This window comes from Molothrus ater, chromosome 2 (assembly GCF_012460135.2).
Source record: "Molothrus ater isolate BHLD 08-10-18 breed brown headed cowbird chromosome 2, BPBGC_Mater_1.1, whole genome shotgun sequence".
NCBI lineage: Eukaryota > Metazoa > Chordata > Aves > Passeriformes > Icteridae > Molothrus > Molothrus ater.
Window position 1 is genome coordinate 51,657,244 of NC_050479.2, and position 27,924 is coordinate 51,685,167.

Genomic DNA, 27,924 nt, shown 5'->3' on the forward strand with positions numbered 1-27,924 from the left:
TCTAGACTTGCAAGGGTGGAACACTATAACACACCGGGCATTTTGGTTTCACAAACAGATTTTGGGGACTGGGAACACAGGTCAGTATTTTGGAGTGTACTGTAATTTCATTTTTCCTTTTGAGTTCATATTTTATTCTATATTGGAAGTAAAGTACATTTAGAGTACACACAAGGATTTACTAATTAAAGGGCATCTACAAGGGTAATCCCTACCTTGTATCTCTTGATCTGCATGGGTTTTCAGTGATGAACATTGTGCTGGGTGTTGCACAAACCCATGGCTGTTCTGAGAGCTGGTTACTGTCCCAAACAATTTGAAGTCGGAGTGGCCAAGAGGAAACTAATGTTGTGCATATTCTTTAGCTTCTAGTTTTGGACTTGCTTACTGATATCAAATAGAAGTGCACTCAAAGAGTGGACCCTCTCATTCCGACCCCAGACATCATCTGCTCAAAGAAACTTGTAATTTTTAATGTTCAGTAATCATCAGAAGATTAATACTTATTTTGTATTTATAAATATATGCAAACACAGATCACCTTATTTAAATTCTTGATTTTAGTGAATACTGCATGGTTACCATCAATCTGTGTTACTCCAGCTGAGCAGTTACAGCTGTACAGACTAGGAGAGAGTCTTTTCAGTATTTCATACCACTACTGTTACTCTCAAATGTACAATAAAAGTCACTTTCAAGCTTTTATTTAGGCAGTTCCAGCAATTCTTTGGAAGTGTGCAGTTAATGAGTGTGGGTTTTCAGAATTAAAAATAAGGTGAATGAAGGGCAGTGAACATTAACCATGGTCTCTGGCAGAAGCGAGTATAAAATTTTTCATAGTGAGTATAAAGAGTTTTTTAAAGGGCAAAGGGTTTAAGATATAGGCAACTTCATTAAAGAGGTGACAGTTCACTTGTTTCAGCATTTCATATAAGGAATTGTGGCCAATTAACTGACGAGTGCATTCAGATATTACAGTGGATACACTGATATGATAGAACTTCATTATCAACTGCTATGAATAAAAATAGCATATTAATCATTGCACTGCCAGGAGAACCAGAATATTTTCACTAAATACCTTGAATAGTACAGTATTTTTTCCTTTTTTTAAAAGTTAAATCATCATTGACATGTTTATGTATCTTATTTCCAATACAGACAGAAATGAACACTAGCTCTGTGACCCCGGAGCAATGGTGGGCTTGCACCTTATGTAGATGCTTTACTTGTAGTGTTTTTGCTCTTTTTCAAAAAGTGGTTCTCAAAATGGCAGCTGCTCCCCAGTATGTCCTGATGGAAAACAAATCAAATAATATTTTTTTTAAAGAAGTTAAACAAAAATTTCTTAAATAAAGATAGTTACTTATGTATGGTCACATATGTGTTCAAAAGAGGAGTATGCTGTTATATGGCCTGTTTTTGCTTTTAGTCTAATTGGTTATTTGTACGTGCAATTATCTGATTTATGTTCACAAATTTGTAATTACATGTGCAAGTCATATGCAGAGATGAATACAGATGGTTGGAAAACAAGCCTTGAAGCAGGACTGTTCATTCCAACTAAAGTTAATACATTTAAATCATTGTTTCAGGCCATATGCAGACTCTAACACACATAACCAAAAGAGTTAGGTTTGCTTTACATTAGGAATCATCTCAGCAACTTGAAGTAAAAACTTTTGTAAAAAAATGAAAGCTTAAAATTTTTTTAGATTTGTGTCATTGTGGATCAAGCCTGCCTTTCTGGCCTATTAACTCCATGCTTGACATTTGTATAGTATATATAGTAGATGATGTTTTGAGGGGATGTTTTTAGAATTAAAAGCCTAAGAAAAGATGAAAACAGTTGAGGAAAAAATAGGCTTTGCATCTGTTATAGTTTGGGGTTTCATGTGGGTGAATAACACTGTTAGAAGGAATCATTTAGCTTGCATATTTAAATTTTGGGTGGGGTTTATGCTGTAAGGTTGAGTGAAATGGGAAAGGCATCTGTTATAACTTGACAGAAAGAGCATTTTGTGGGAAGCATGCACTTTATATCACAACTTTTTCCACTTTTTTTTTTTTAATTTTTTTGGTAGTTGCAGAATTATTCTGAAAAGACAGCAGTGTAAATTGAGGAAATAAATACAATTTTTTGAGGTTTTCTTGTTATCGTTTTATTGTTATTTTCTTGTTTTCTTGATATTGCCAGTATTCTTAAATAACTTTATCCAGGATCGCCAATGCTGTGATTTCTGAGTACTGTTTCTGAAGCAAGGTTTATATCATGAAAAAAAAAAAAAAATCAATATGGTTTGAATCTGTGCATGAGTTCTCTGTAATGATTGCATTTCATTGTTCATTCAGACTTATTTTCAACTCTAGCTTGTGTGGCTGTCATCATCAGAAGCTTGTGTTTCACAGTTATTATGTAATCACGAGAGCCAACATACTTACATGTTTCAAAAACTTTTAGGAAGATCTAGTGTTTCAGCTAATTAGATGAAGCAGTGAGCTTTTTGACTTAATTGACTTCTGACATCATAATTCTGCCACCCAACAGAATTAGCTTCATTTCTTATCTATTTTTCTCTATTTCCAATAGATTATTTACAGATCTCAATCTCATTAAGAGAACAGGCATATGCCAGTAATATTTTGAGCTTATGTACAATCACAGCTGTATTTAAACCAGGTACTGTAACTTATGCCAGTAACACTCAGATTTCTAGCTGGTTTTATTTCATTTCTTGCCCTTTAGATCATTCATATATTCAAGTATTACGATCAGTCACAGAGAATCTTTTTCTTAGATTCTTTCATTGTGTTACTGTGTTTGTAGTAGGACTTCAGCCATCAAGGGAGAACTGGCAGGTGTTGCTGTAATATATATTTTATATATTCTTGCACTCTTGTACCTTGTATCTTAGACTCTTGTATCAAGAATATTACTAATCTTGCGGAAAAGCAGAGTGATTTGGGCTGCAGTGTTGAGGAGGATGAAAATGACATGCTGTTTACATGACAGTTCTGCTAGGAAAAGAAATAATTCAACAAGGTCTTCTCTACCCCAGCAAAAGAGTAGAATCCAAGGACTAACCTGTGCTCCTGTATTACTGCAGTAAATGACTTTGGAATGGGATATGAAGTGAAATATATTTTCTTCCATTTCTTTTTCTTCCACTGATAAGCTGGTATTGCATGTCTGACCCAATATCCAGTTTTTGGCCATTTTGGTTCAAAAATAGCAGTAAAGTGTTCTGTTACTGAAATGCAATAATATTTCATCAGCATGATTTCTCCACTGCTCACTCTGTAACACAACCTAATTCTTTCGGAGATCATTCATGCACTTCTTTATGAAGATTTTGAAACAGAGCTTTGTATTTATTTTTATCAGCATTGTTTGCTGTCTCAGTAACTCCTAATATATCATGAGTTCAGCACTAATTATTGCATGAGAACATTTTCTTTTTAATTGTGAGAAGAAAAATAAATTTAAGGTAATTGCACTGAGAGTTTTATTGTTTTACAAGACTGCTGCAAGTAAAAAGGACATGGTGTGACTTCTGGTGGTTGTTTTACTAACTGCCAAAATAAGTGTATGCTCTGTCTTAGAATTGCATTTTTTACTTTGTTCTTGAGTGGGAGCAGAAGGGGAAAACCTAAAATAGTAAAGTATAAGGTTTGGATCGATGTACTTTGTCATTTTTTTGCCTTTAAAATGCTAGTTCAGTGCATCAGAAATATTTATGAAGGTTACCTTGGCAAGCAAGTGTTTTCCAAGCAAAGGAATTAAATTACACAAAAGGTTTAGTCAGTCTTCCTAGACCTTATTTTTCAGTACTGACACGCCCTTGGCTCAAGTCTTGCAAGTGTGAAGGCTGCACGTATGATGAGAACAGCACAGAAGCTATCCCAAAACCCAGAAATACCATGTGGGAAGAGCCCACTGCCTGTGGCTACAGGTTGTCACAGGGCATCTCTGTCTTTGCATTAAGTCAGCAAGTGACATCTTCGGCCCTTTTGCAGTGTCCTTTATATGGTGAGCACATAACTACTTCCAGTGGCTGATCACCTAAATGTCATTCAGCCTGCTTCTTTGAGGTCAAAAGTTCTGTGTCAGGCTTTGAAGCACTAAGGGGAGGTGGAACAAATGAGAAATCAAGCATAGATTTTCAAAATGTACCTAAATGAGATGCATAAGTGCTGATGTAGCTAAAATTGGTGTTGATATTCTAAACTGTTTCAGGCAGTTCTAAGAACTTAAAAAATACATTAAATGAATACACCAAATCCTTGTTACAGATTTGCTTCCTATCACTTCTGGCATGTAACTTTTCCTGCCAATATTACTGATTATAAAACTGCCTGGCCAATGGTAACTTCACTGCATCGTGTATGGCCAGCTACAGATGAGGACAGTATTTCTATGCACTAAAGTTGCTCACAGACAAGATTAAAAATAAACCTTTACATGTAGAAAACAAACCCTGAAATTCATTAATTTTGGCAGGAAAGGCAGTTTGCCTTCTTACTACTGGTTAAGACTTGCAGTTTTCTTTATGGGTGCTTCATGTATTTAATAAAAATAATTTTTAGGAGTAAAACTCGATTTACCAAGTGTTAATATTGCACAATTGTTCCTCAAAATTGGGACATGAGAAAGATAAATCACAGAATTATCTCAACATTTTTTAACACTTTAAGTTTCCTAGCACGTGTTTTGCCATGCAGTTAGTCATCTGTAAATGCTAGGGGTGTGCTCTGAGAATTACATACTACTCATTAAGAGTTTCAGCTGTTTTGGAGTCAAACCTTCCTTGGTGATCAAAGGTCTTAACAGAAATCAGTAGGAGGTCTACTTATCTTAGGCTTTCAAGGATGAGACCTTTAAATTTTAACATCAAGTCTGTCTTCTGGCAGATAGTAATAAGAGTTGAATGCAGCCTGGTTACATTTAAAGCTAAGCAGATAAGCCTGTACTATTGTCCTGTTGTCTCTTTCCATGTGATTGTACAGGGCCAGGTTTTCTCTTGATTACAACTGCTTTTAATTGTTTAGCACAATCAAAACATTTCTAGGAGCGAGCTCATACTTGATAATATAACTGAAATTACGTAAAACTTTAAAAATATTATCAAAGCACATCATTTTAACTGATAAGGAACACAGATTCTTTCATTTCTTATTCTTTAATTCAGCCATCTGTTGTTTTCTAGATTTGGTAGGACAGGAAGGATAGAAGACTAATATATGTTGATCAAAAGACCAAGAAATAACCATATTCTCAGCCTTAAATGTAGTCTCAATTGCTTCTCATGCTAATCACAGCGCAGTACACAAATACACCCTTTTTCTTCAAAGATGAAAATGCTACAGCCATAGTATTCCTTGATGTATTTATGAAATTGAAGAGATGAAATGCAAATCTGGCTGAAAATTGATGGATTTATTTTCAGTCATTCTGGAAAGTGTTCTGGTTACCTAATTAGCTGATGTTAGTGAAGAAAATATTTGAGACTTTCAAGATTCACTAATCTGCACCTTGAGTTCCTCATTCACATAATGGCATATTGTAACTGTAAGCCATGATAATTTCTGCAAAAATAAAGATCATTTGTCTGTAGGAATGTCTTTTAAGACTTGAGAAAAGTCTGATCATTTTATCACAAACGGACACAAGCTTATAGAAGGCTGATGGATTTTCATGGGAATAAATTCATTTAGGTGCTTCACTACAAAAACTTGACTACTAAGTTAGTGATACATAGTCCTGTAGAAAGCTTTTGTTTTTTTCTACAACATATGTTATCTCACATATGAAAATTTTAAGTTTTAGAGCAGAAAATATCTAACCTATTCATATTTCTAAAAGCAGAATGACAGTCTGTTGGATATCTTTTCTAATGCAGTTCACAAGGAACTGCTAACTTCCCTATAGACTTCTCCCCTAGTCTTTAGCACAGTTAATCTTGAATCTTCAGTTTCGCTTGAATCAAGCTTCCTTGAATCTTTGTTGATATTGTCTAATTTCTGCTTTCTTTAATTTACTCTTTGAAGAATGAAATAGTACACAGGAAGATCGGCTATGTCTTCCAGATGTAACATTGTTTCTTCCACCATCTTCTTCTGGAGTCCCAAAACACTCCTTGACTTCTCTGTATTATAACCCTAGGTAGTCACAAGGTATTCACTTTGGCTTTTGGGGTTTCGGAATTTCAGACTGTTTATCTTGTCTAAAATCTGGATTTTTTTATAGCTATCTTCAAAATCAAAATGGGTCATCTTTGAGTAGTTTACCCATTGAAATAATTAGCATTTCCGTAAGAAGTCAAGTGTGCTTTCAGAAAAAACAATGTAGTTCTTCCAATAATTGTATTCAGATAAAAGACAAAATCTTACATTGTTTTTTTATATGTCTATAAACTCTTATATACAAAATCTGAGTAAAAATAGTAATATCATCAGCTTTTAAATGATGATTTTTGTATCACAGTGTCATCAACCAGAAGAAAAGATTACTGATTGTTCTGGAATTTAAATGTATCTTTTACATAATAAATCAACTCATACCTATTTAAATTATGTTTAATTTTTTATACTGAACATAAATCTACTGATTTAGATACAGAAATAAGAATATGATGAGTATTTTGAAGGTTTCTTATCTTGGAATGAAAATGAACGCGCCCGAATCTAAAAATAAGTAGGTCTTTACTCTACTAGAGTTTATGAAAAATACCAACAAAATGATTTATTAAGCTATTTTTATCATCTTGTTTATGATAGTTAAACTAATTTGCTATGCTTTTGATGTTTTTTTAAAGAGTTTATCATATAGCTATAAAAATGATAATGAACTACAAAACAACATGCGAGTTTTCAATTCTAGTCAAAGTGATTATTTTTTAAAGTATTGTTTTTATGCTGTTCTCCCCACGACTTTGGTAATGATTCATTTAAAATTCTTGCAATTCTTATAGTTTGAAAACAAATCTTACAAAATGGTAGTATTTCAAGTTAGTACTATGGTTAATGAAACAAACGCTTAACAAATGACAACTAACAAATTAAGTCAAGTATTGCTACTCAATCAGTTATTAAGGACTGATTAGATAATTAGATATATTCATTTTAATTGTGTATTGCATAGTCTACCATGCCTCTAAATCAGATCTTCCAGGCCTTAAGAAATAATTCTTAATTTGTCTTACAGTGTTTTTCTGCCTTGTTATTAGGAAAAAACCTATGTCTCTTAAATAGGTAAATGCCTTTTAATAGTAGATTGGAACTAGTGTCACTTAAAAATTTTATCAGGATTAAATAGGTTTCCTTCTCAGAAATTTCATTTAAATAGAATCACAGGATAAGCTGAGTTGGAGTGGCTCTGTAAGGATCACGTCTGGCTCCTGGCCCTTGCACAGGACCATCCCCAAGTCACACCATGTGCCTGAGAGCATTGTCCAAACACTCCTTGAACTGCGAGGCTTGGTGCTGTGACCACTTCCCTGGGGAGCCTCTTCCAGTGCTCAACCATCTACTGGGTGAAATATTATTTGTAAGATTGGAATTGGAAGTATAGGACTTTAGAAAACATTTACTTGGTAAATTTCGGGATAAATCATGGCATGGAGTTGGGTTGCTGGACTCCTTTATGGCTTTGAGTGTAACACCCCCTGCTTTTGTACACAATAGCACAAGCAATTTGATTCTAGAAGGTGACCAAAGGAGGAGTTCTGCCTTGGGTATTTCAGTATCACTCACCTATAATTTGCTGCTGACCTTTGTTTAGAGATTTGGTCCATGACTGTCTTCCCTTAGGCTTTGAAGAGGAGTGGTTTTATTCCTCAAAATCAAAGACAAAAGCATCCAGGCTTCACCATGGCTGCGCTTGGTTGTTAACATCAAAGAGAGTCTTTGCAGGTGTGAACTTGCTTTTTATAAAGACCTGGAAGTTACTGGTACATTGTGCATTGTTACTGCCACATTGCTTGTGTTCTTTTATGCTGCTGTCAGACCCTTCAATAGTCATATCACTATAGTGATTCGAGTACTTCATCATAGATACTTAAATGAAACCATTAAAGTTTTCCTACACACTGGCATTTTTTGGTGGGTGAATATATTAGAAACACTCCATTTAAATCAGATCATTTTTGTCTATAATGTTTTGTTCAGTTTTATGTGTATTCATGGTATATTTATTTTTATTGTAAATCACAAAGGAAATATCAAAGAAAATCCAAAGACATTTAATTTGATTTTCTGAGCTGGAATAAGACAATGTTCTTTTTTCTACAGCTGTTTTTCTTGTTGTTTTGAACATATGACAATTTTGTTTACACTAAAGAAAATCAAAAATGCCAAACCAATCAAAGAAATTACCAAGCTTATAATTTTAATAATGACCTCAGCTCAGGACATTAAGTTAGGAATTAATGATCAGTTAAGGTTAATGACTCAATGCCTTGAGTCATTAAACTTCAAGAAAATGCTCTGTACTTTGATTGTTTTTGGTTTATTAAAGTTAGGTTTTAGAAGGTGCCAAAAAAAGAAAAAAAAAAAAAAGTATTTCCAAACACAATGGAAACTAATATGAATAGAAAACAGAGGTATTTTATTATCTGCCTCATTCTGTGGTCCCAGCATAGCTAGAAATGCCATTATTCCTGATTAGAATTTTGTTAGTATGAGGACCTAAGGAGGAAAACCTTTCATACCCACCTTTCTTTTCTTTCTTGCTCTGAAACGAGTTAAGGACTTCAAATGTTTGGTAGATCATAAGTTAACACTGCAGTTTTAGAGCAGCACATCACCTTATTCTGTGATGTGAAGTTATTCCACAATGTCCCCTAAATGTCCACTGCAACAGGATGTTGCAGTGATACCATGCTATGATCTGTACATAGGAATACAAGCCTTTGGATATATATTGTATTAGCAGGTACATATTTGTATCTAAGTGGGCAATAAGTATTTTCATTGTCATCCGCCTCTAATTTGTGTGCTACTGAGGCAGTCCAGGAGTTGGAAAGTTGTGTATGTGAGCATTTAACAGACAAGGAGTGCTTAAACCTGAAGCCCTTTATTTTTCCATACAGGACACATATGAGCTGCTGTGATGGCTTTTGCTCAACAATATCATAAAAATAATTCCAAGTCCTTTCTGACATAAAGTAGTATATTTAAAGTAAGGTGTCTTAGTGAGATTTTCACTTTAAATAGAATAAGGGTTAAATGATAACTTGACTTATCTTTTAAATGACAAAAAATAAAGAAATTGCAAGACCTTTTCACACATTAGATATGTATTGTCATTTATCATCTAGATATCAGGCTAGCAGTGCGAAGTAATAAAACATATCATCGAAAAATGTGCTATAGGTCTGAATCACTCTTTCATTCCACCTCCCAGCTAACTGTAGTATTAAATCAAACAAGCAGAACATTTCCTTAGGCAGCCATTGCCTTTTAATTTCCTGAAGAACCTTAAAATATCATTCATTACAAGTACTACACATATTTGGTTTTTAAAAGTCTCATAAATCAATAGCAGGCTGACTGTAATAATTATTACAAGTTAGTGCATAATTTTCGTGCTGAAGGCTGCATGCAGAACTTTAGCATATGCAAACGAGGCAATTCAAACTGTGTATAGATATTAATATGAAGAAGCAGGTAACGAGGTGCAGGCTATGAATTATGCATCAAGAGCGGCTGATCTTCAATGAGGAAAATGAATTCAGCATGTAATCTAATTAGTGATGGAAGTCTATTACATCTAACTGCAAAAGCAACCGTCCTTGAAACAAATTTATTTACAGTCCATGTTACCACTTGAAACAACTTTGAAATGATGTGTAAGACAACAGCTTAATTGTAAAAATTTTTTTGTTTGTTTGTTTCAGTTCTAGACCTGGAAGGCCTCCTAAGAGGACTCAAAGTGTCACCTCCCCAGAGAATTCTCATATCATGCCACATTCTGTCCCAGGCCTAATGTCTCCTGGAATCATCCCGCCAACAGGTAGGATCGCTAGAAACACCTTCACACGGGCAATTGTTTGAATTCATGGCTTATATCCTCTTGTTAGTAGATTAACAGTCTAGGAAAGCAGCAGACAAATATCACAATAGTTCCCCTAATGTCACACTATTGGCACACTAACATGTTGTATGTAATGGAAATTGTGTCAGCTTAGTACTTCAAAATAACTGAACAAATAATAATCCTTTATAATTTGTTTCCCCCTGTTCTTTCTCTTTTTAAGCAAAAGCCTTTCAAAGCATGAATTACCTATCATTAGACAATAATCTCCCTATTCATTTTTAATAGATCAGATATATTCTGCTTTTTTTTGCTGCTTTGCTTCATTAGATAATGTCATCATGAATATAGTTGCCAGAGGAAACTGAGTTAGTTAAAATAACTCCATGCTGCACACATGTCTTTCTTAATTTTTCATCCTGAAATTCTATTTTTGATATGTCTCCTGAGGCTTTACACTAATATAAAGTCCTGTAACAATCTGTTTCCCATACTACTATTTTCTTTTGAAAGTTACTGTACCATCTCCTAGGAGTGACTTGCTCTTAGACATGGTTAAATTAAGAAAGTCTGTGTTGCAGGGAGGAGATGAACAGTCACCCAAAGATGGAGGCACCCGATAGTCGAGTGGCTGGTGGTGCCACATTCTCTCTCTTCGTGGTACAGCCCTGTTAAACTCTGGGACTTGTTTCAGCAAAGTCCACCTGAGCTTCTACTTCTTGCCCAGTTATTTCCTGCTTATTTGCATGGCTCAGTCTCTAACACTGATTTTCTCTAAGGAAAAGAAAAAAATAATTAACTAGACAGATCAAATAGAGAGGAAGATTACTTGATCTTGAGGACCGGATGATAGGTGGATGTTTGAGTTCCTGCCCATGATCACATCTCTCTAAGTACAAACATGATTCTTGGCATGATTTTCATCACAGATGACTAACATTTCAAAAGAAATGCTCAGTTCAGGAAACAACAAATACCAGAAACTGTTTGAATGTAAATGGCTTGTCTGGAGGAAGAAGGAAAGTGAAGAAGACTTAGCTCTGTGGACAAAAGGGGACCAGTACTTTGTCTTAGGCTCAGGAGCTGCTTTACATGGTGAGATAGACACATAGCTAGAAATATTTTGTTTGACATTTAAAGTTTTTTAAAGATGAAGAGAAGTGATAAAATGAAGAAATGAAGGGAGGTCAGACAACAAACATGGGTAGGAGAGAGATATAGAGGTATAAAATAAGGAGAGAGAAAGAGGGATAAGACTGAGAGTGTAGGCGAGTATGGGAAAGTGTCAGGCAAGTAGAACTCACAGTAGTAGTCTGGGCAGGTGTGACCAGCAAAAAAACAAAAAAAAAAGGGATTGAAATACTTTATACAATAGCATTTACAGGATAAAATCTTGTATAGAAAACAGAGATAGTGCAGAGTGAATGCAACATGAGAATAGTAGATGTGGGGAGAGAATGAAAGTTTTTATTGGGCGGAAACATTCATGTTCATGAGGGAGAGATCAAAAATTGCAGAAGCAAAGGGAAATTATTTGGGGGAAGTAAGGCAAGAAAATATCAAAGAAAAAATTGCATGTGAAAAGTAGAAAGGAGATGAAAGAAGTCAGAGACAAATAAGCAGGCGAAAAAGAGGAAGACAGGAAAAGAAACCTTGTCAACAATATCATTCGGGGTTTTGTGTTACAGTTAATATCTAAGAGCAGATCACCTCTTGGTTTTTTATTTTAAGAAAGTAGTTTAAAACCACAACTAAGGCCTAAAAGTATCCAATTCCTCTCTAGTCCTTTAAAGCTGGTCATAACAAGTCAACAGTAAAAATATACGGTACTAAAACCAGAGATCCAATTTCTTAGAGTATCAGCCCACAAAACCAGATGCAAATCTTTTAAAAATGATGATTGAAAAAAAACAGAAGAAAACAATTCAAAATTAAAGAAAATAGGCATATGTAAGATTATCATTCATCAAATCCACTTTGGATGCTAATGCTTTGTGAGTCGCTTGCAAAAGAAGAAAGGTTAAAATGCAATTGCTATCGCATTTGAACTGGTTTCACATTACATGGCTTACCACAACAGAAGGAGTGGTATGATATTTTTCCCATTGTGGTGGTGTGGAGTCTCAAACAGCACAAAAAATGCAAACAATAACTCTGATAAAAGAGAGCTCTGGGGTCTAATGTTCCATGAGGTATGCAAAGTTTCAGCAAAGATAAAGAGCATCATGACAGCAGTGCTACATGACAGTCACTCCAGCATTTTATAGACAGGCAAGTATAAAAATAGGCTTACAGTCTGATCTTATGAGTTCAAAACAATGAAAATTTGTGGGTCTACATTGTAAATAAGTACCAAAACTACTGTAAGAGCCCTGGAAAGAAAAGACAGCGATAACTGCGGTAGATGATGTAGGTGCCATTGTTATGTGCTGCCACATTAGTTGGTACAAGAAAAATCTTTCCAATTGTAAAATTTTACTCCATATTTTGACTGTACATAAAGAAAACCTCTGAATAACCACTGACTAGTTGAGGTTGTCAGGCACCACTGGAGGTCACCTAGCCCAGCCTCTGCTGGTCAATGTAAGATCGCTCAGAACAGGTTGTTCAGGGCTGGGTACACTTGAGATTCCGTGAGTATCTTTGAGGATAGAGACACCATGATGTCTCTTTGCAACTTGTTACAATGTTTCACTACTCTAATAATAATATTGGAATTTTTTTTCACTTTTCAATGGAGTTTTTTGTATTTCAGTTTGTTTGTTGGGCCACATTTGAGAAGTCTGCTTCCATCTCTCTCCTTACCAGGTTTTCATACACATTAGAAAGATACTCCCATGTCTTTTCCAGGCTGAACAGTCCCAGCTCCCTCAGTCTTTCTTGATGTGTCAGGAATTCCAAAAGATGGTTCTTAATTTAAGAAGTTTGTGAAGTGTGAATTTCCTGTTAGTATCCAGCTCTAAGCAGAAAAAATAAAACTACCAGATTATTAAGTACTTCCTACCCCTTCTCTCTCTTATTTTTTTCTTTGTAATAACTTCTTCTTTTTAAACTTTCTGATTGATTTAATAATCTGAGTGTAATAACTAAGTTTCCTTCCTGCCTACAAAAAAGTATAAGTGATCACACAAACAATTATGTGCTATTTAATGCTCTTTAAGTATAGAGGTCTGCAATTATTAGGTATATCTAGGATACACGATGCTAAGATTTAATACATGATTTTTACTTGAAAATTTTCCTTCTTTTGCAATATGTTGCATAATACAGAAATAAAGATTTAAAGGAGGAAATCTTGATTTCTGAAGTGACTGGTACTGCATACATCATTTATGTGGGCAAATAATGCTGGTATTAAACTGTATCCTGATATTTCTCATGATATTCCAGTACTGTATATTTTTGTAGGAGGCCAAATTAAAGAACCCTTGAAAATATTTTATATCACTGATATAAACTCTCAAAATGCATGCAGAGAACATTGCATCATCAGTTAAAATGAACTTGCTTTATGGAAGTATTTAGGGACTACGATGAGATGTAGGAATGATATACAGAAGGAAAATAAAAGAGAAAAAAGGTATAATATTCCACATGTTTTTAATGAACTATAAATTGAAGAAGTGAGGATCACCCCTCAGTTGATATTCTGTCCATTTTATTACAATTAAATATTACCCTCAATTGCTGATCTAGCCACTGTCTTTCACTAAGGTCAATTTACAGAATGCTCCCAAATTTATAGAAGACTGGTCACTTCACAAAAATAATCTTATAGTTATGAAAATAAATATGTAGGACCTTTGATAATGTGACAAAATGAGAAATGTGTGTTAACAGGAAATTAAGAGCTTCAGAAATTGTCCAGAGAATTAAAATCTGCCTATGTTACAAATTGCGTAGTCAGAAGAAAGAATTTGGTGTAGGCTCAAAGAGTTGTATGACGTTTCCAGCTTATCTAGGTAACACCTTGAAATCCTTCCAAAAATGTATGGCTCATCATAGTTAACTTTGATCTGATGTCTCTGTGTACTGCAGATCTTTTCTTGGCTAATATGCTTCAAAAGTTGTTTCTAAAGTTGAAACACTGGATGATTGTAATTGTGATCAATCAGAAAAGAATGGCTGTATGTCCTGGATATGTGATATACCTTGTGGTCTGTACTTTTTATGTCTGGAGTAGCTATATAACATATAAAATTATATTTCCATTATTTTTTGTACTAACTTTGAAAAGCAATTTTCTTCACTTTTCTAATTATTTTGGTAATTATTCTTCAGTATTTTAGGTTTTGAAGCTGCTTTTAAAACTCCTTGCTTAATTCTTCTGCAACTTGGCCTAGTGAGTCTAAAACCTACAGGTGACAAAATGAGTAACTGCAATCTCTTGTGCTTAGTTCAGGAACTGCATCTTTCAAAGTTAAAATGAGAATATAAAGTGCTTTTGGAAATTGCTGACATAGGGCAGGATAAGAATACTCCCTCATATATTGATATATATCTATAGATATATCTTTGTCAATTAAAAAAAGTAATTTCAAAGCATGTTTAATTTATTACATTACTTTTACATTAAATTAATCTGAGTAATTATTGTTGCTATTATTATTATTTTGAACAGGTTGCTTTATGACTCTGTATAACTATTCCAATCTGAATCCAGACTGTTCCAGTGTAAAGATATTAAGGTTCCTCTAAAATGTTTCATGTGCACAAATAACAACTGCTCTCCTCTATTAAAACCATTATTTTTCTTTTCTTAAATGGTAATCTGAAGATGTAATTTCTAATCTCATCCTTATTTTCTCTCTTGCTGTGGGCCTGAATCAATATAAGTATATTCTAACTTCCGTCTTGTACAAAATTCTTTGCGCCACAAAGCATTTTTATGGGGAGCTAGAGTAAGGAGAGAGTTGAAAGGTTTTGTATGGATTGTTTCAGCTTGGAGGGCAAGCATCATTCACAGATGCAGCAATTGATAAAGTGTGGTAATGTTTTTGCTAAAGTAGATGATGAAATTATTTGGTGTTTAAAGAAAGATTAATCACATAATTAAATAATTTCATTTTCTCTGGCTCATAGTTATTGATGTTGTATTAGGCAGACTGAAAGAATGGTTAAAATATAATTATCATTGTTACTCTATCCATATGATATTGCCAAGAAATGAAATCTGTAGCTAGAAGTATTTCCTCCTGACAGTCTCAATCCTGTAAGGCCTTAAAAATATATTTAACTTACTGAAATGAATAGAGTTGATTTCTGTGAGTATTCAAGGGGCTAGAAACTATAAATTGGAATTACTTAGTACTTTTAAGAAGCAAGTATAATATTCAGTTATTTATTTTATGCACTGGGATTAAATATTCTGATATTCTGTGTTGGTTAAAAAGATACACATCGATAAAACAGAGTACTGTTGCTCACTTTTTTTAAAATACATTCCATGTTAGCACAGTATTTTGGTTATTAGTGTTAAATAATTTTTATCGTTAACCTTGGTTTTGATTGGTGTTATAGGATGAGAAGCTGGTTATCTGCTGGGGCTGAACTAAGTTATTGTAGGAATAAGCAACAAAGTCCTGCTTTGAGAGTGACAAACTGTAACCTAATTCAAGAGGCTGAACAAATTACACAAAACATTTTTGCACTTCATTAAGGAAGTAGTCGTTATAATTAATGTGAAAGCTTCTGTCGTCTTCACTGGTTGATGTATCAGTGGGAAAATAAACTGACTTAATTTTGTAAATGTATTTTTTCATAGTTTAAAAAATAATAATTAAGGTGTAATTCAGGCCACCTGTCATCTCCTGAAAACAGTCAGAATTTTGTCATATTATCATCCCACTGAACAGCTATCTATATTCTACCTTATCACAAGAGGATTTATCACTGAAAACTGCTTCTGGAAGCTCACTAATTTTAAGTTCCAGTGAGTCCCTACATTTTTCAGTCATGAAATCTTTTTAAAACCAAGAATTACTTGCAGAAATGGAACCCTTTTATTAATCACAAAGAACTTACACATTCTGCAACTTTGTATCATACAACACTACATATATTTAAAGATTAAAAGATACTGTTGGAAAACTGTGTAAGTCAGAGTCACAGCTCATGCAGGTTCACCCACTGCCTGTTGAGAGCCTTCCCTAGATTGAAGTGTTTCCAGAAATGCTCCCAGCCTTTTTGATGTGAAGGCAACAAGTTGGTTCACTTCAAAAGAGACTCTGGGATTAATTATTTAAGCAGCTAAGGTAGTCATGTACCTCGACATGCTCAAGGTACTCAAAAAGAAACTGAGTGAAGTTATTTAAGCTTTAGTTATAGGCTAGTGAATCCTCTCTTCTACTTGTCTCTTGTGAGTACTCAGTATTAGGTTGTAATATGCACAAATTTATTACCTTTTAGTGGAAAATCTGAGATTAAAGTCTTTTGTTTATTCCTGGATCACAGAATAATTTTGCCTTCTGAAAGCTTAGTTTGTAATAATACTGATTTCTGAATTTCACCATAAGAATGCTATTCCTGTGGCAGTTATGTAGGATCCCAGTTGAATGGCCAAATTCTGTGAACATGAACTACTAGAAGGTATTAGAAAAGTCTTTAATGATATATGATGATTTTCATATATTGGCAGCTTTTCAGGCTGGATTTAACATGATCATAAAAAAAGAAAAAGTTTCCGACTTTGGACGAGACTCTGTCCCCAGTTCCAGTTTATTGTTTCAAATAGTAGAAGTATATTAAACACCTTGGGACAAAGAGCTCCCCACTTTTCAGAACAATATTTAATTAACAGTCTGTTATCATAACAGTTTTCTGTAAAACAAGTAACGTGTAAACTGAAATAAAATTAAAATCAAACAAAACACCAAACACTTGATACAAAAGTAAACAATTAAAACCTTATTTTAAAGGCAGATAAGTGGTGAAGATATCAGTGACTACATTAGGACCTAGTAATGGAAGTGTTTCTACAGTTTTCTGAATCCCAACATTCTATTAATTGTAATTGAAAAAAATTTTGAAAATATATATATTGCACAATATTCTGTTTGTCTCTTAAAATTAAATCATTCAAATTGTAAGCTTCTAAGTTGTGGTTTATATCAAGATTTTCTTGTTGCTCAGCTTTCAGGCAGAGTCTTTCAATAGAAAAGCATCAAGATAATCATAATCCTGTGTTTACAGTTTTTTTATATAATAAACCTGTTGGTTTTCCACCCACTCCTGCTTTTTAGTGAGAATATTCAGCCAAAATAATTTGATTCCAAATCATTTAATCTCTTAATTTGTTCAAAACGAACCTTTTGTAGAGCAAGCAACACACTGTCATTTTAAACATGAAATACAGAGTATTATTTTGTTAAAAGCTGCCACTAGAAGTGAACCTGAGCTGTTGAATTTGGAATAACATCTCAGACTTGCAGACACTTCGGGCCCTTAGCTGTAGCAAATAGGATTGTTGTAGCAAAATAGGGAGATGGTCGTTCTTAGGGTGAACACAGCAGGGTCTGGTACACAGCTCAGTTCCGTCAGGTTACTGACTTAGTTCTGCATCATCACGTCCACGTGAAGTTCCTGAATGTTATGGGAGTGCCCAGCTCCTTTCCTGTAGAGTTAGACTACTTATGTCCTTGCATGGCACACTGAATGAAGGGTCAATGATTTTCTTCTTCTCTTGATTTTAAATTTGATTTGCATTCAATGAAAATACCCCTTCAAATTTATATATTCCAAAGTTATGGTCTGTGATTTCATTACTGTATATTTGGGGATTCTCTAAAGTCCAGGAAAAAACTTAATGTTTTTTGCTCAGTTTGGGTTTTTGGGGGGAAGGCAGCATCAAATGTCATTATTTAATATGATTGTCTCCTGGTTAAGAACAATCTGTCTGCTGTGGAGTTTTGCAGATTTCATGCAAGGACTTAAATATGAAGGGAATTTCCAGAAAATAAGTCAGGTAGCCCAAGTGTTTTTGTTATATGATATATGATGTGTCATATGATATATGATACCAATTACTTAAGTAATTGGTATTTTCAGGAAAAGTATGCAAAGAAGCATTATTTTATCTGGCAAGCTTTAAAAGACTACAACTCAAGGAAAAAACTTTACTAGCTAAGTACTATATTAATTTATTTGTCTTTTGGGGTGTCCTGTGCAGGGCCAAGAGCTGGATTTGATGATCCTGATGGGTCCCTTCCAACTCAGCAGATTCTATAGTTCAATGAATGTAGTTTTCCAAGGAGAGCTGGCCACTGTGAATTGTCCTTATGACTTATAGCTCTAGAAACATTGCCTGCATGAATTGGACAAGGCACAGTAACATGCTATCAGAATTGTAATGAATCCAGTCTCAGCTGTTCACAGTGTGCTGTTGTTACTAATGTTGTCCTGTGCAATATATTAGTTATCAAAAAGTAGTCTTAACTGGGAGAGGGTATTTGAAAAGGAAAGTTATTCTGGTTCAAGTTTGGGATTACAAGGTCAAATATTCAAACTTGATTCAGTATCATCTGAGAATTGCCTAACATTTTCCTTCCTGTTTGGCAATCAGTGTCAGAACTGTTTAGTGATGTGAAGTTGAGTGCATTTTGTAATGGTTCATGTGCTGATGAACTGTGTTGCAAACAGAAACCAATCCATAGGCTGTTGTTCCTGGAGCTGCTTCCAAGAGCTCATGGTTTATGAAGAGCTGAGCTGGTGGTCTCAGTTTCCATGCATTCAAGATGCTCAGTTTGAAAACCTCATTTCATGTGAGAAGACTTGTCTTATTCCTTCAAATTGCAGACATGGGTAGATATGTTGGTTGTTTGCTGTGTGCCTGAGACAGCAGTTACAAATGCAGAGAGGGATGGAAACTGGGGAAGGTAGCTGTGTTGATGGAAAGAAGGAAAGAGAGAAAAGGGGAGGGAAGGGAGAGAGAAGTTCTTTACAAATTGGTATAATCAACTTATTTACAAGCTAGTTTGTTTGCTGTTGTGTATTAATTCATGACTATTAAGAAGTTACAAGACTATATTGGTATAAATTTATATATACCAGCTATTTATATAATACCATATATATACACCAGCTATTTATATAATAGCTTTCAGGATTTATTCTCTTTCCACAGTGTGTATGTGCACAGGAGCCTGCATTTTTGCTTTTCTGAAATATTTTTTAGTAATAATGTTCTACATATGACTCTTAAATCATCTTTTTTCAGTCCAGTCTTAATTACAATGAGATACTGTGTCCAAGCTGTCAGCAAAGAATAACCTGATACTAATACTAGTATTAGAGATGTGACCTGACATTTAGGAAGAAAAGTCTTAGTTTGAGGAGAATGTTACTGTTACTACATAATGATGCTGGTTATCAATTAATGATGTATTAGTTTCTAGATAAGAAAACAGTAGCATGCTAGGACTAAGTAAGCTGGGGAAAGGAAAACTGACCCTAGTTTTCCTAAGAAAAAATTATTAATGTTACTGGGTTGTTTTAACTCATCAAAATCCATATAAATGGCAGATAGTCTGGCAGTGTACCAACAAGTTTTGTTGAGAATTAAGGTTTTGTCAACACTACCCTTTTGTTAGGGGGAGCTGAAATTAGATTGGCCTAGGGGAAGTAGAATAAGTTGTCAGGAGTGTTTTAAATGGGCAGATGCTTCTATGAAATTTCCTTTTCTCTGTATTCATTGTGCTGTCTGCTATCACAAGCACTAAGACCACACATACAGCTTGAACAATCCAGTTGCCCTTACTAAGAGGAAAGTTGATGGAGTAGCATTTCTTTCTGCATATGCATTTTTTAAAAGAATGTTTCCAGCCTTTATAGTGGGAATACAAAATTTGAGACTTGAGTTGGTGTCAGCTGCGTATTCCAATAATTTCCATTTTTGGTTGCCTCAGACTGTTAGACCTACCTTGCTAGGAACCATGAAATCAAGGATACGATCTTAGATCAGCAATCTCTCTACTAAAAAGGATAAACTTTTATGGTTTCTTTGACAGTAGATTGAATCCTTAATACCTATGCTGTGATGCATCAATCCAGTATACAGAGATGTAAATGTAATTATTTCATTAGAGTACTGACTCTGTAATGTCACTTAAACTGGGACTTCAGATGGTGAGAAAAGCTGTTTAACGCAGTGCAAAAAATGAGAGAATTTCCCTGTAACCTTGCTTAATAATTCTATATGAAATGGGAATAAAATAATGATGTAACTTGGGTAATTTGATAACCGAGTAACTTAGTACATCACAACAGTGCATTACTTTTGTAAGTACCAGACTACAAAGAAAAGAAAAAAAACCCTCAAACCATAAATGATTTTCAGCATCCAAACAATATTCAGTGTAAATATTTGAGAAGAGAAAGGTGATCTTTTTGTCAATCAGTCCATTTGTTTTGAAAAGTATCTCAAAAGATTCTGCTAGATTAATATTTCATTCAAGTGGAAGAAAACAGTGCTTCCTGGGAACCCAAGGACTGTGTGACAAAACAATTCTTGAAGTATTTATTTTCCTCTGTTGAAATCTCAGGTTATATTCAGGTTTTGATGTCTCAGATATACAGATGCTTAACACACTGAGGGCCTTCACACCTAGAGGTGAATGACAAAAAATGCACTTCAGCTTCTGCGAGCATCCTTTTTGTGATCTTTATGAAGTAGAATACAGATATTTTTTAAAAGTACAGCCATAAGAACATGCTTATATAAAATGTAAATTTCTTGGATTTCTCTTAAAATTTATTTCTATTATCACCCAGGCTAAAATTCTTTAGGGAAAGACTGTTAGGAGCTGACACGTATGTAGAATCAAAGTTAATTAGTATTACCATTGCAGAGCATTCTTAAGTTAAATGAAAAAACCTCCCAAATGCTTGCTCACCAGGAAAAGTCTGGGCAAGGGATTGTACTATTTAGGCTATGGTTCCTGCGAAGAATATGACTTTCATAGCTACATTGGTGCCAATAAATTAATGATAAATAAAAACAGTTCAGAGCTGTTCTTTACCTTGGATGGCAGGCATGCATCCTGCAGCTTTCAACTGCAGATCCAAAATCTTTTTCTTATTACAATCTTTCCCAACTTAAGGAAAAAAAATGATCTATATGTTCTCCCAAGGAAGAGTTCCTGGCCAGTTTTGTTTCTTGTACTGGCAATGGCCAATTACAGAACATTTTCTGTAGCTATACTAAAAAATCACTACTAGGATGAATGTCTGTCTTGTTGGGTTTCTAATGTGTTTAAAGAAAGTGGAGGCAAAGTTTTTAGGGAAGTTTATCTCTATCTTATTAGACCAAGTGCCAAAAACTCTACAGCTTTTAGAACACAAGCACTTATGTCTGCTGAATGAAGTTAATCACTACTGAGGTCTAAAAGCAGCTGAAAGCAATTAAAAATTCTGATTTGGAAGTTCTGGTTTAAGTAAAGGCAACTTGATTTCTCCACCTTCTGTTCAATAGCTGGATACCATTTGTCCATTGTGTGTTAAAGATGATGACTTTTTTCATTAAAATTTCTTGTGGAATCTTTTTTTAGATTCTTTAATTGCTTTCTTCTCTAGTCCAGGAGAAAATCTTGATATTATTATTGTAATTATTACTCCTACTACAGTGTTTTATGATGAGTTTTGTTTTCCATTTGTTTAACGGAATCTCAGCTCAAATTACCTGTTGTGAATTTGTTTATATTAGTCAAAATAATAAGCTTGGTATTGAGACACTATATTTTCTCAAAGTACCTTGAGTTCCAAGTCACATGATCTGAGAAAACATTTACTTTTATTGTATGTGAAAAGGAATTTTAGAATTTTCTACAAATGGTCTGAAATCTCACCTTTGTGATGTATTTTGAAGTCTCCCCTGAATTCTTAATTCATCCTAATTTGAGACATTTTCCTTAATGAGTGCTGATTCCAGATTGCACAGATTTAGCCATGGCATGAATTTTGTACTATGCAAATGGTGCTTTTACATGTGTTTTACAAACTCACAGAATTCTGGTAAGAATGTGTATTTTAATAAATCATCCTTCATCTATCTCCTTTCTCAAACCCACTTCATTTAATACTCAGATTTATTTAATTAAACCTTTAATAACAAAAAGAAATTTTTCTGGAAAGAGTAACAATAAAGGAGGAGTAACAGTAAATACTAACAAGATTTTCCCTGAGATGTTTTTCCCTTGCCATTAATTCCAAATATTTAATTCCCTCATCCTGTCTAGCTGACCCGGCAAGAGTTTCACAGAACTTTCTTTGGGCAATGGACTGGCACTTTAAAAGTTAAAAAGAATACAGGATTTTATGTTAGAAGTAATGATGTATCTTTTCAGAACTTTTATTTATTTTTCAGACTTTATTTTTATGAAGTAATCAAGTAAGTTAATAGATTCAGTAGGTAGCCCAGATTAAAGTAGGACATAGGCAAAACAGAAGGATATTTAGTGTAGCCCTTATATAACTTGTAATCAAGTTGGGTGAAGGTTACTGCCAATGGATTTAACTTAATTTCTGTCTCACATCTTGGACTGTTTTAATTCAGTGAAACCACAGAAACTGTATTTAGTCTGCATGTAGAAAATCCTATTTTTCTTTGTGTAAAAATTTTGTGCTAAGTGGGGATTTTTTTGTTCTACTGTGTAATTCAGAACTGTTTATATAACCTGAGATAACGCTGTCTTTTGGAGTTGTGTTTGAATCTGCTTCATTGCTCCTTTTAGAATTATTCATGATCTAATTGTATTTGTTCACTTTACATGGATCCATCTGTGGCCTGCTCCCAGTAAAAGCCTCCTCATTTCATCCTCAGTCATTACATGCGAACATCTCACGCATTGCTTAGCTCCAGCTCACTTTTTGTATAGCATTGTTCCTATGGTTACTTGCAGAGATTATTTCTACCAGAGTTTACTATCTGATTCTTTCACTTTTTATTTGTTGCTTTGGTATAGTTTCTGCTGCCCTGACACAGTATACAAAAATCACACTATCTTATTATCACATTATCATTATTATGATATCCTGTCACCTAGATCTCAACAATTTTTTCAGAGATGTAAAAGATTTAGGAGCTGATTATCATAATCAATTTACTTTTGGGAAGAAGGTATTGGTTTCAGGGTGTGTGGTTTGAAGCTTCCTCATTTATTTGAATAGTTTTGATTAAATTATTAAGTTTTGGCCACTATACTGTCTTCTAAAGAGAAGCATTCCTCTCATTTTTCAAAAGTTTGTGATTTTGAGATTCATCCGAATTCTGTCCCCTTTGAGTTTCTTCCTACTTTACACTGTTATGTTTTCACCATATCAAAAATCAAAATAAAGGTGCTCACTTAAATTTCACTTGTTGGTTTTATGCATAAAATATAGACTAGAATGAAATAGAATAGAATATTTCAGTTGGAAGAGACCTACAACAATAATGTAATCCAACTGCCTGACCACTTCAGTGCTGACCAAAAATTAAATCAAGTTATGTAACTGTATTTTGGCAAGATTATTAGATTCATTTTAGACACCTTAATACTGTTGCTTTAAGCTTGACAGATTTATTACTTCTATTATTCTAGTAAATCTGGGAGGAATGCCATTAAGTAATGTTCTTTTAAAGAAAAGATGAAAAACACTAAACACTGATAGATAAATACATAGCAAACGAAAAGGGATTTCCAGGGCTGTCATTGCTCATAATTTCTCCTAAAGGCCTCTTAAGTTTCTTTTGCCAAATGTCTGAATACAAGCTTGCATTCTTACCCCTTTTTTCTTCACTTCCTCCTGCTTCCTAGCAGCTTCTAGGAAAATTTTCAGATGATGTAATTGTTTTGAATTGCATTGATTTTCTTTCATATGTACTGCATACATCTTCAAGAAGAAACCTCAGTCCCTGAGGCTGCTTAATGACAAATCTCTAGCTTTCTATAACTGACACAAAAAAAGGAACATTTCAACACACATATTTTGACAAATATACCTTTTTGTGCTGTCTCTGCATTTGTTTACAACAACATATCCTTGGAAAAATACTTGCTAAATGTGGAGTTAGATCTCTATCATAGCATGAAAATACTACTTTTGGTGCACAGGAGCAAAAAGGGCTGTTCACAAATGCTAACCTATTTAAAGATCTATAAAGATACTTTTCATAGTTCTTTTAAAATTTTAATTCTTATGAACACTTTGCCAGTTTCTTTTTAAAATAACTTTTTTTTAAATTTCTTTCTTAATATAAGTTTACTATTTGATATAATAGAGCTGGAATTGCATAATTCTCACCAGCATGGACAGTGGGCATCTCATTGATGCTGGGGCTTTCAGAATTCCATGCTATTCCATGCTGTTGCCATCTATTTTTTTTGGTGAAATATACTATGTAAGAGCACTTTATTTAGAGTGTGTGCTAGTGACAACAGAGTTTTCTGGGCACAGAATTAAAACAGTTTCAGCCTGACCTGACAGCCAGAAGGAGAGAAAAAGCTGGCAGATTTTCATAAATTCTTTTCAAAGTAGGAAATAGTTTCAGGTATTTCTCCCTCTTTGGTCTGCCACTGCCTTTAGGAAGGAGGAATTAAGGGAATATTTACAATCTGTAAGAGACTATTTCTTGTTATCCTGGGTGCATTGCTATTATAACATGACAAAAGAGTTTTCATTCCAGAGTTAATACCTCTGTGTAGTGTATGAGTGCATGCATGTGAACGTGCTAATTCAGGTACCTCACTACTATGCTCCACTAAATGAAATAAATAGGGCCATGATCAGCACTGAGGATCATCCCTGTAGGCTTACTCAAGTGAATGGAACTACATCATTCTGAGCGTGTTTTAGATTTTCTCTATGCTCTAGTGAGTTCATATTTTCAAGTTTTTCTTGCAGCAATGAACAGCCCAGTGATGTGGTGGATTCTGTGTCACATGAAAGTGCCTGGGACGTTTTCTGCTGTCCTGTTCTGCAGCTGATTCCTACCCCTAATTCAAGAGATGGTGATAACTTTTGGGACCAATCACTAAATGTCTGGTTCAGTAGAGTTCCTACTGACAACCCAGTTACTGCTAATATGGGCCAGATTGTGCCCGTAATCCAGCTGGAGAGCACTCAATTCTGTAGGTGCTTTGCATTTGTTAGCAATATGTACTCGAGCATTAAATCTAGATTTTGATTAGAAGGTGAATATTTATATTGTGAAATCAGTTTGCCTCTCTAATTTGATTTTAATAGGAAGTAGAACTGGGAAAAAAAAAATAACCTGGCAAAATGTTTGACAGAAACAGATAGAATGTATGAGAACTAGTAGCATTCAGAGTAGATTTTTTTTTGTTTTGTCCATCAGGTTCTATTTTAAAAATATTCCTGTAAAAATAGAGTCCTTGGAAGAAAGAAGGAAAGAGTGTTTAGTATAAATTGTTTTCTTCTTTCAAAGCATGTATCATTTTGAGACTTACTTTATTTTTCTGGGTTTTTTATGACTAAGGTTTTTTAAACTTTTATAAAGCAATGGTTTTAATAGAGTATAAAGTTGAGATAGTTTTGTAGTAGTTTTCTTCTGAGCAGAAAATGAATTTTAAAGGAAATATGTACCTAGAAATAAAATTCCAAAACAGCAGATTGATTACATTTTCATAGAAATGGCAGGCATACAGGTAAATATCTTCACTATACTTTTACTATCTGAGAAAATAATTAAATTTTCCCTAGCTTTAGCTGTGCAAGCAGTTAGCTATCAAGGAGGAGATTCATCTGCTAATATGTCTGAAATGTAGCTGTTGAAATCTTAACATCTCCTTTCATAGCCAGTGGAAAGTAGCAGACATCTCTAGAGAGTGATACATCTCAGTATAAAATAGGCCAACTTGAATCACCCTCTGGAAATTCCTGTGTCTCTTCATTGACTATAGGCAACCTAGATGAAGAGTTTGGTCGGAATGATTAAATTTTAGAAGGTTAATTTAAAATTAGGTGGGTGAAGCTGTCGAACGTAGGTAAATTATTTTCAAATATGTGGATGCAAAACTATGTCTGTGCATTGTCTGTTAAATGAGTCTTTGGAAATTATTGATATGTTTTAAAGTATTTGAGGAAGTTTAGTGTATTCTGGGTATAGTAATAAAAGGAAATAGGGAAATATTTATTCTTTTCATTCGCACAAGAAGTTGTGTATCACACACATGCAATTTAGCAGGCAAACAAATCACGTTTTAGCCAAGGACTGAAACTTCTGATATACCTCTGAATTCACTGTGAATTGTGTCTGTTGTTGGGTTCTGGTAGTTTTGTTCCTGGCATAACATGTGCATACTTTAGTGCACTTAAAAGACTGATAAATCTCTCCAAACTGGTAAGTGCTGAATTCCATCTGCACTTCCTTACTGCAAGAGTTCCTCCTTAAAAATACATCTTTAAATACCTTATTTGGTGCCATTTCTATTTGTTTCAGTGCTATAGGGGAGAATTTTAATATCAAAATTCATAATGTCCTGCAGTACTTTCAGCATGTAGAAACACTGAGAGAAAGATCAGATTTGTCTAAGCTCCCTAGTTGGTAGTAGTTTTCCACATCTTATTTTATTTATTAGATATGGATGTAATTTTTTATATCATTATTGCAAAGAAAATGCTGATAATTCTAATATCCATATATATATATATATGCTTAAAAGCATGAACATCTAGCCTGAATAATGAACCTGGACACCTCAGTTATATTAAAAGTTTATGGTCCTTTTGTCTTTAAAATCTTTCTTTTTCTGAGAATAAATTTGATTGCTTATCTATTAAAGGGAGAACTTATATTAATTTTTGTATTAGTAAGGATGTACCTTATAAGCTGTAAAAACCCCTCACATACACATGATCATTTAGACTGTAGATTGCTTTTATTTTATTTTGTCTGTGCTTTGAGTCTCTTAATCCATATTTGCCTACTGCATTTCAAAAGGGAATCAAATTGGTTTTGTGGTGCATTAATGTTTTATGCAATATTCCATAGAGAACATTAAATCAAAATAAAAGAAAAAGGTTGACCTCTAACACTTACACCCATTTCTTATGTCAAACTGGAAGATGTTGAAAGCCTTATATGGTCGTAACCCTTCTATCTAACTGTGACCCTCCTTAACATTAAGCAGGTGACTCGATTAAACATAAATCAGGCATAAAATGCCCTGCATGAGGCAGCACAGTGAATCAAGCAAATTATCAAATGGCAAAACTCGTTCTGTGCTCTGGGCAATGTAAGCTGCCAGCACTTATACATCAAAACTTCACTCAGTGTAAGATTGATTTTATTTATTTGTTTATTTTAATTCCCTACAGCAAGCTGTGTTAGTTGTGTAAAATGCTGTCTGCATCATTACGTTCCTAAGAAATGCTTTCCTTGTTTAGCAAAGGCCAGTTGCGATCTTAAGCAATGTAATCTATCTAAGACTAGATGTGCTGTTTTCTGTAGTGGATTCTAGTGTGGCTGATATTTTGTGCAGTACTAGCAAAACTTAAGCTTCTGTGATTGTATAGATTTTTTTTTCCTGTTTGTTTGTTTGTATACATACAGTATCAACTTTTTCTAAAATACGAGCACCAAAGGGATAGTGCTATAAAATTGAATCACCAGTAGCCATTGAAGATATTTTCCAGTTTCAGTGAAGATGCTGGGATTAAAGCGTGTAAGTCCAATCTTAAGGCGAGAATGAATTTTTATGTAAGATGATACATGTCTTCCTTTCACAGTTGCTTTTTATGCTGCCTTAAAACATGTCAAAATAATCCCCAGCAGAGGAGCCTAAAAGGAATGTCAGCTCTGTGGTTATGTAAATCGAATTGAGTGCTTTACAGCAGGTTAAGATTTTTATAACTCAGGAGTTGTTAACAGCCAGCTGGTTTGTATCTGTTTTTTA

General features: G+C 34.3%; 1 protein-coding gene across 6 annotated transcripts in view; it reads left to right on the forward strand.

The window, feature by feature from the left end:
• The window catches only part of DACH1 (dachshund family transcription factor 1), a 352,605-nt gene that overhangs the window by 137,441 nt on the left and 187,240 nt on the right, over positions 1-27,924 (forward strand). For all 6 annotated transcript variants that reach the window (XM_036384869.2, XM_036384853.2, XM_036384861.2 and 3 more), the window contains exon 2: positions 9,897-10,012. In XM_036384869.2, coding sequence (XP_036240762.1) covers positions 9,897-10,012 — 116 coding nt within the window. The remainder of the gene's footprint in view (positions 1-9,896; positions 10,013-27,924) is intronic.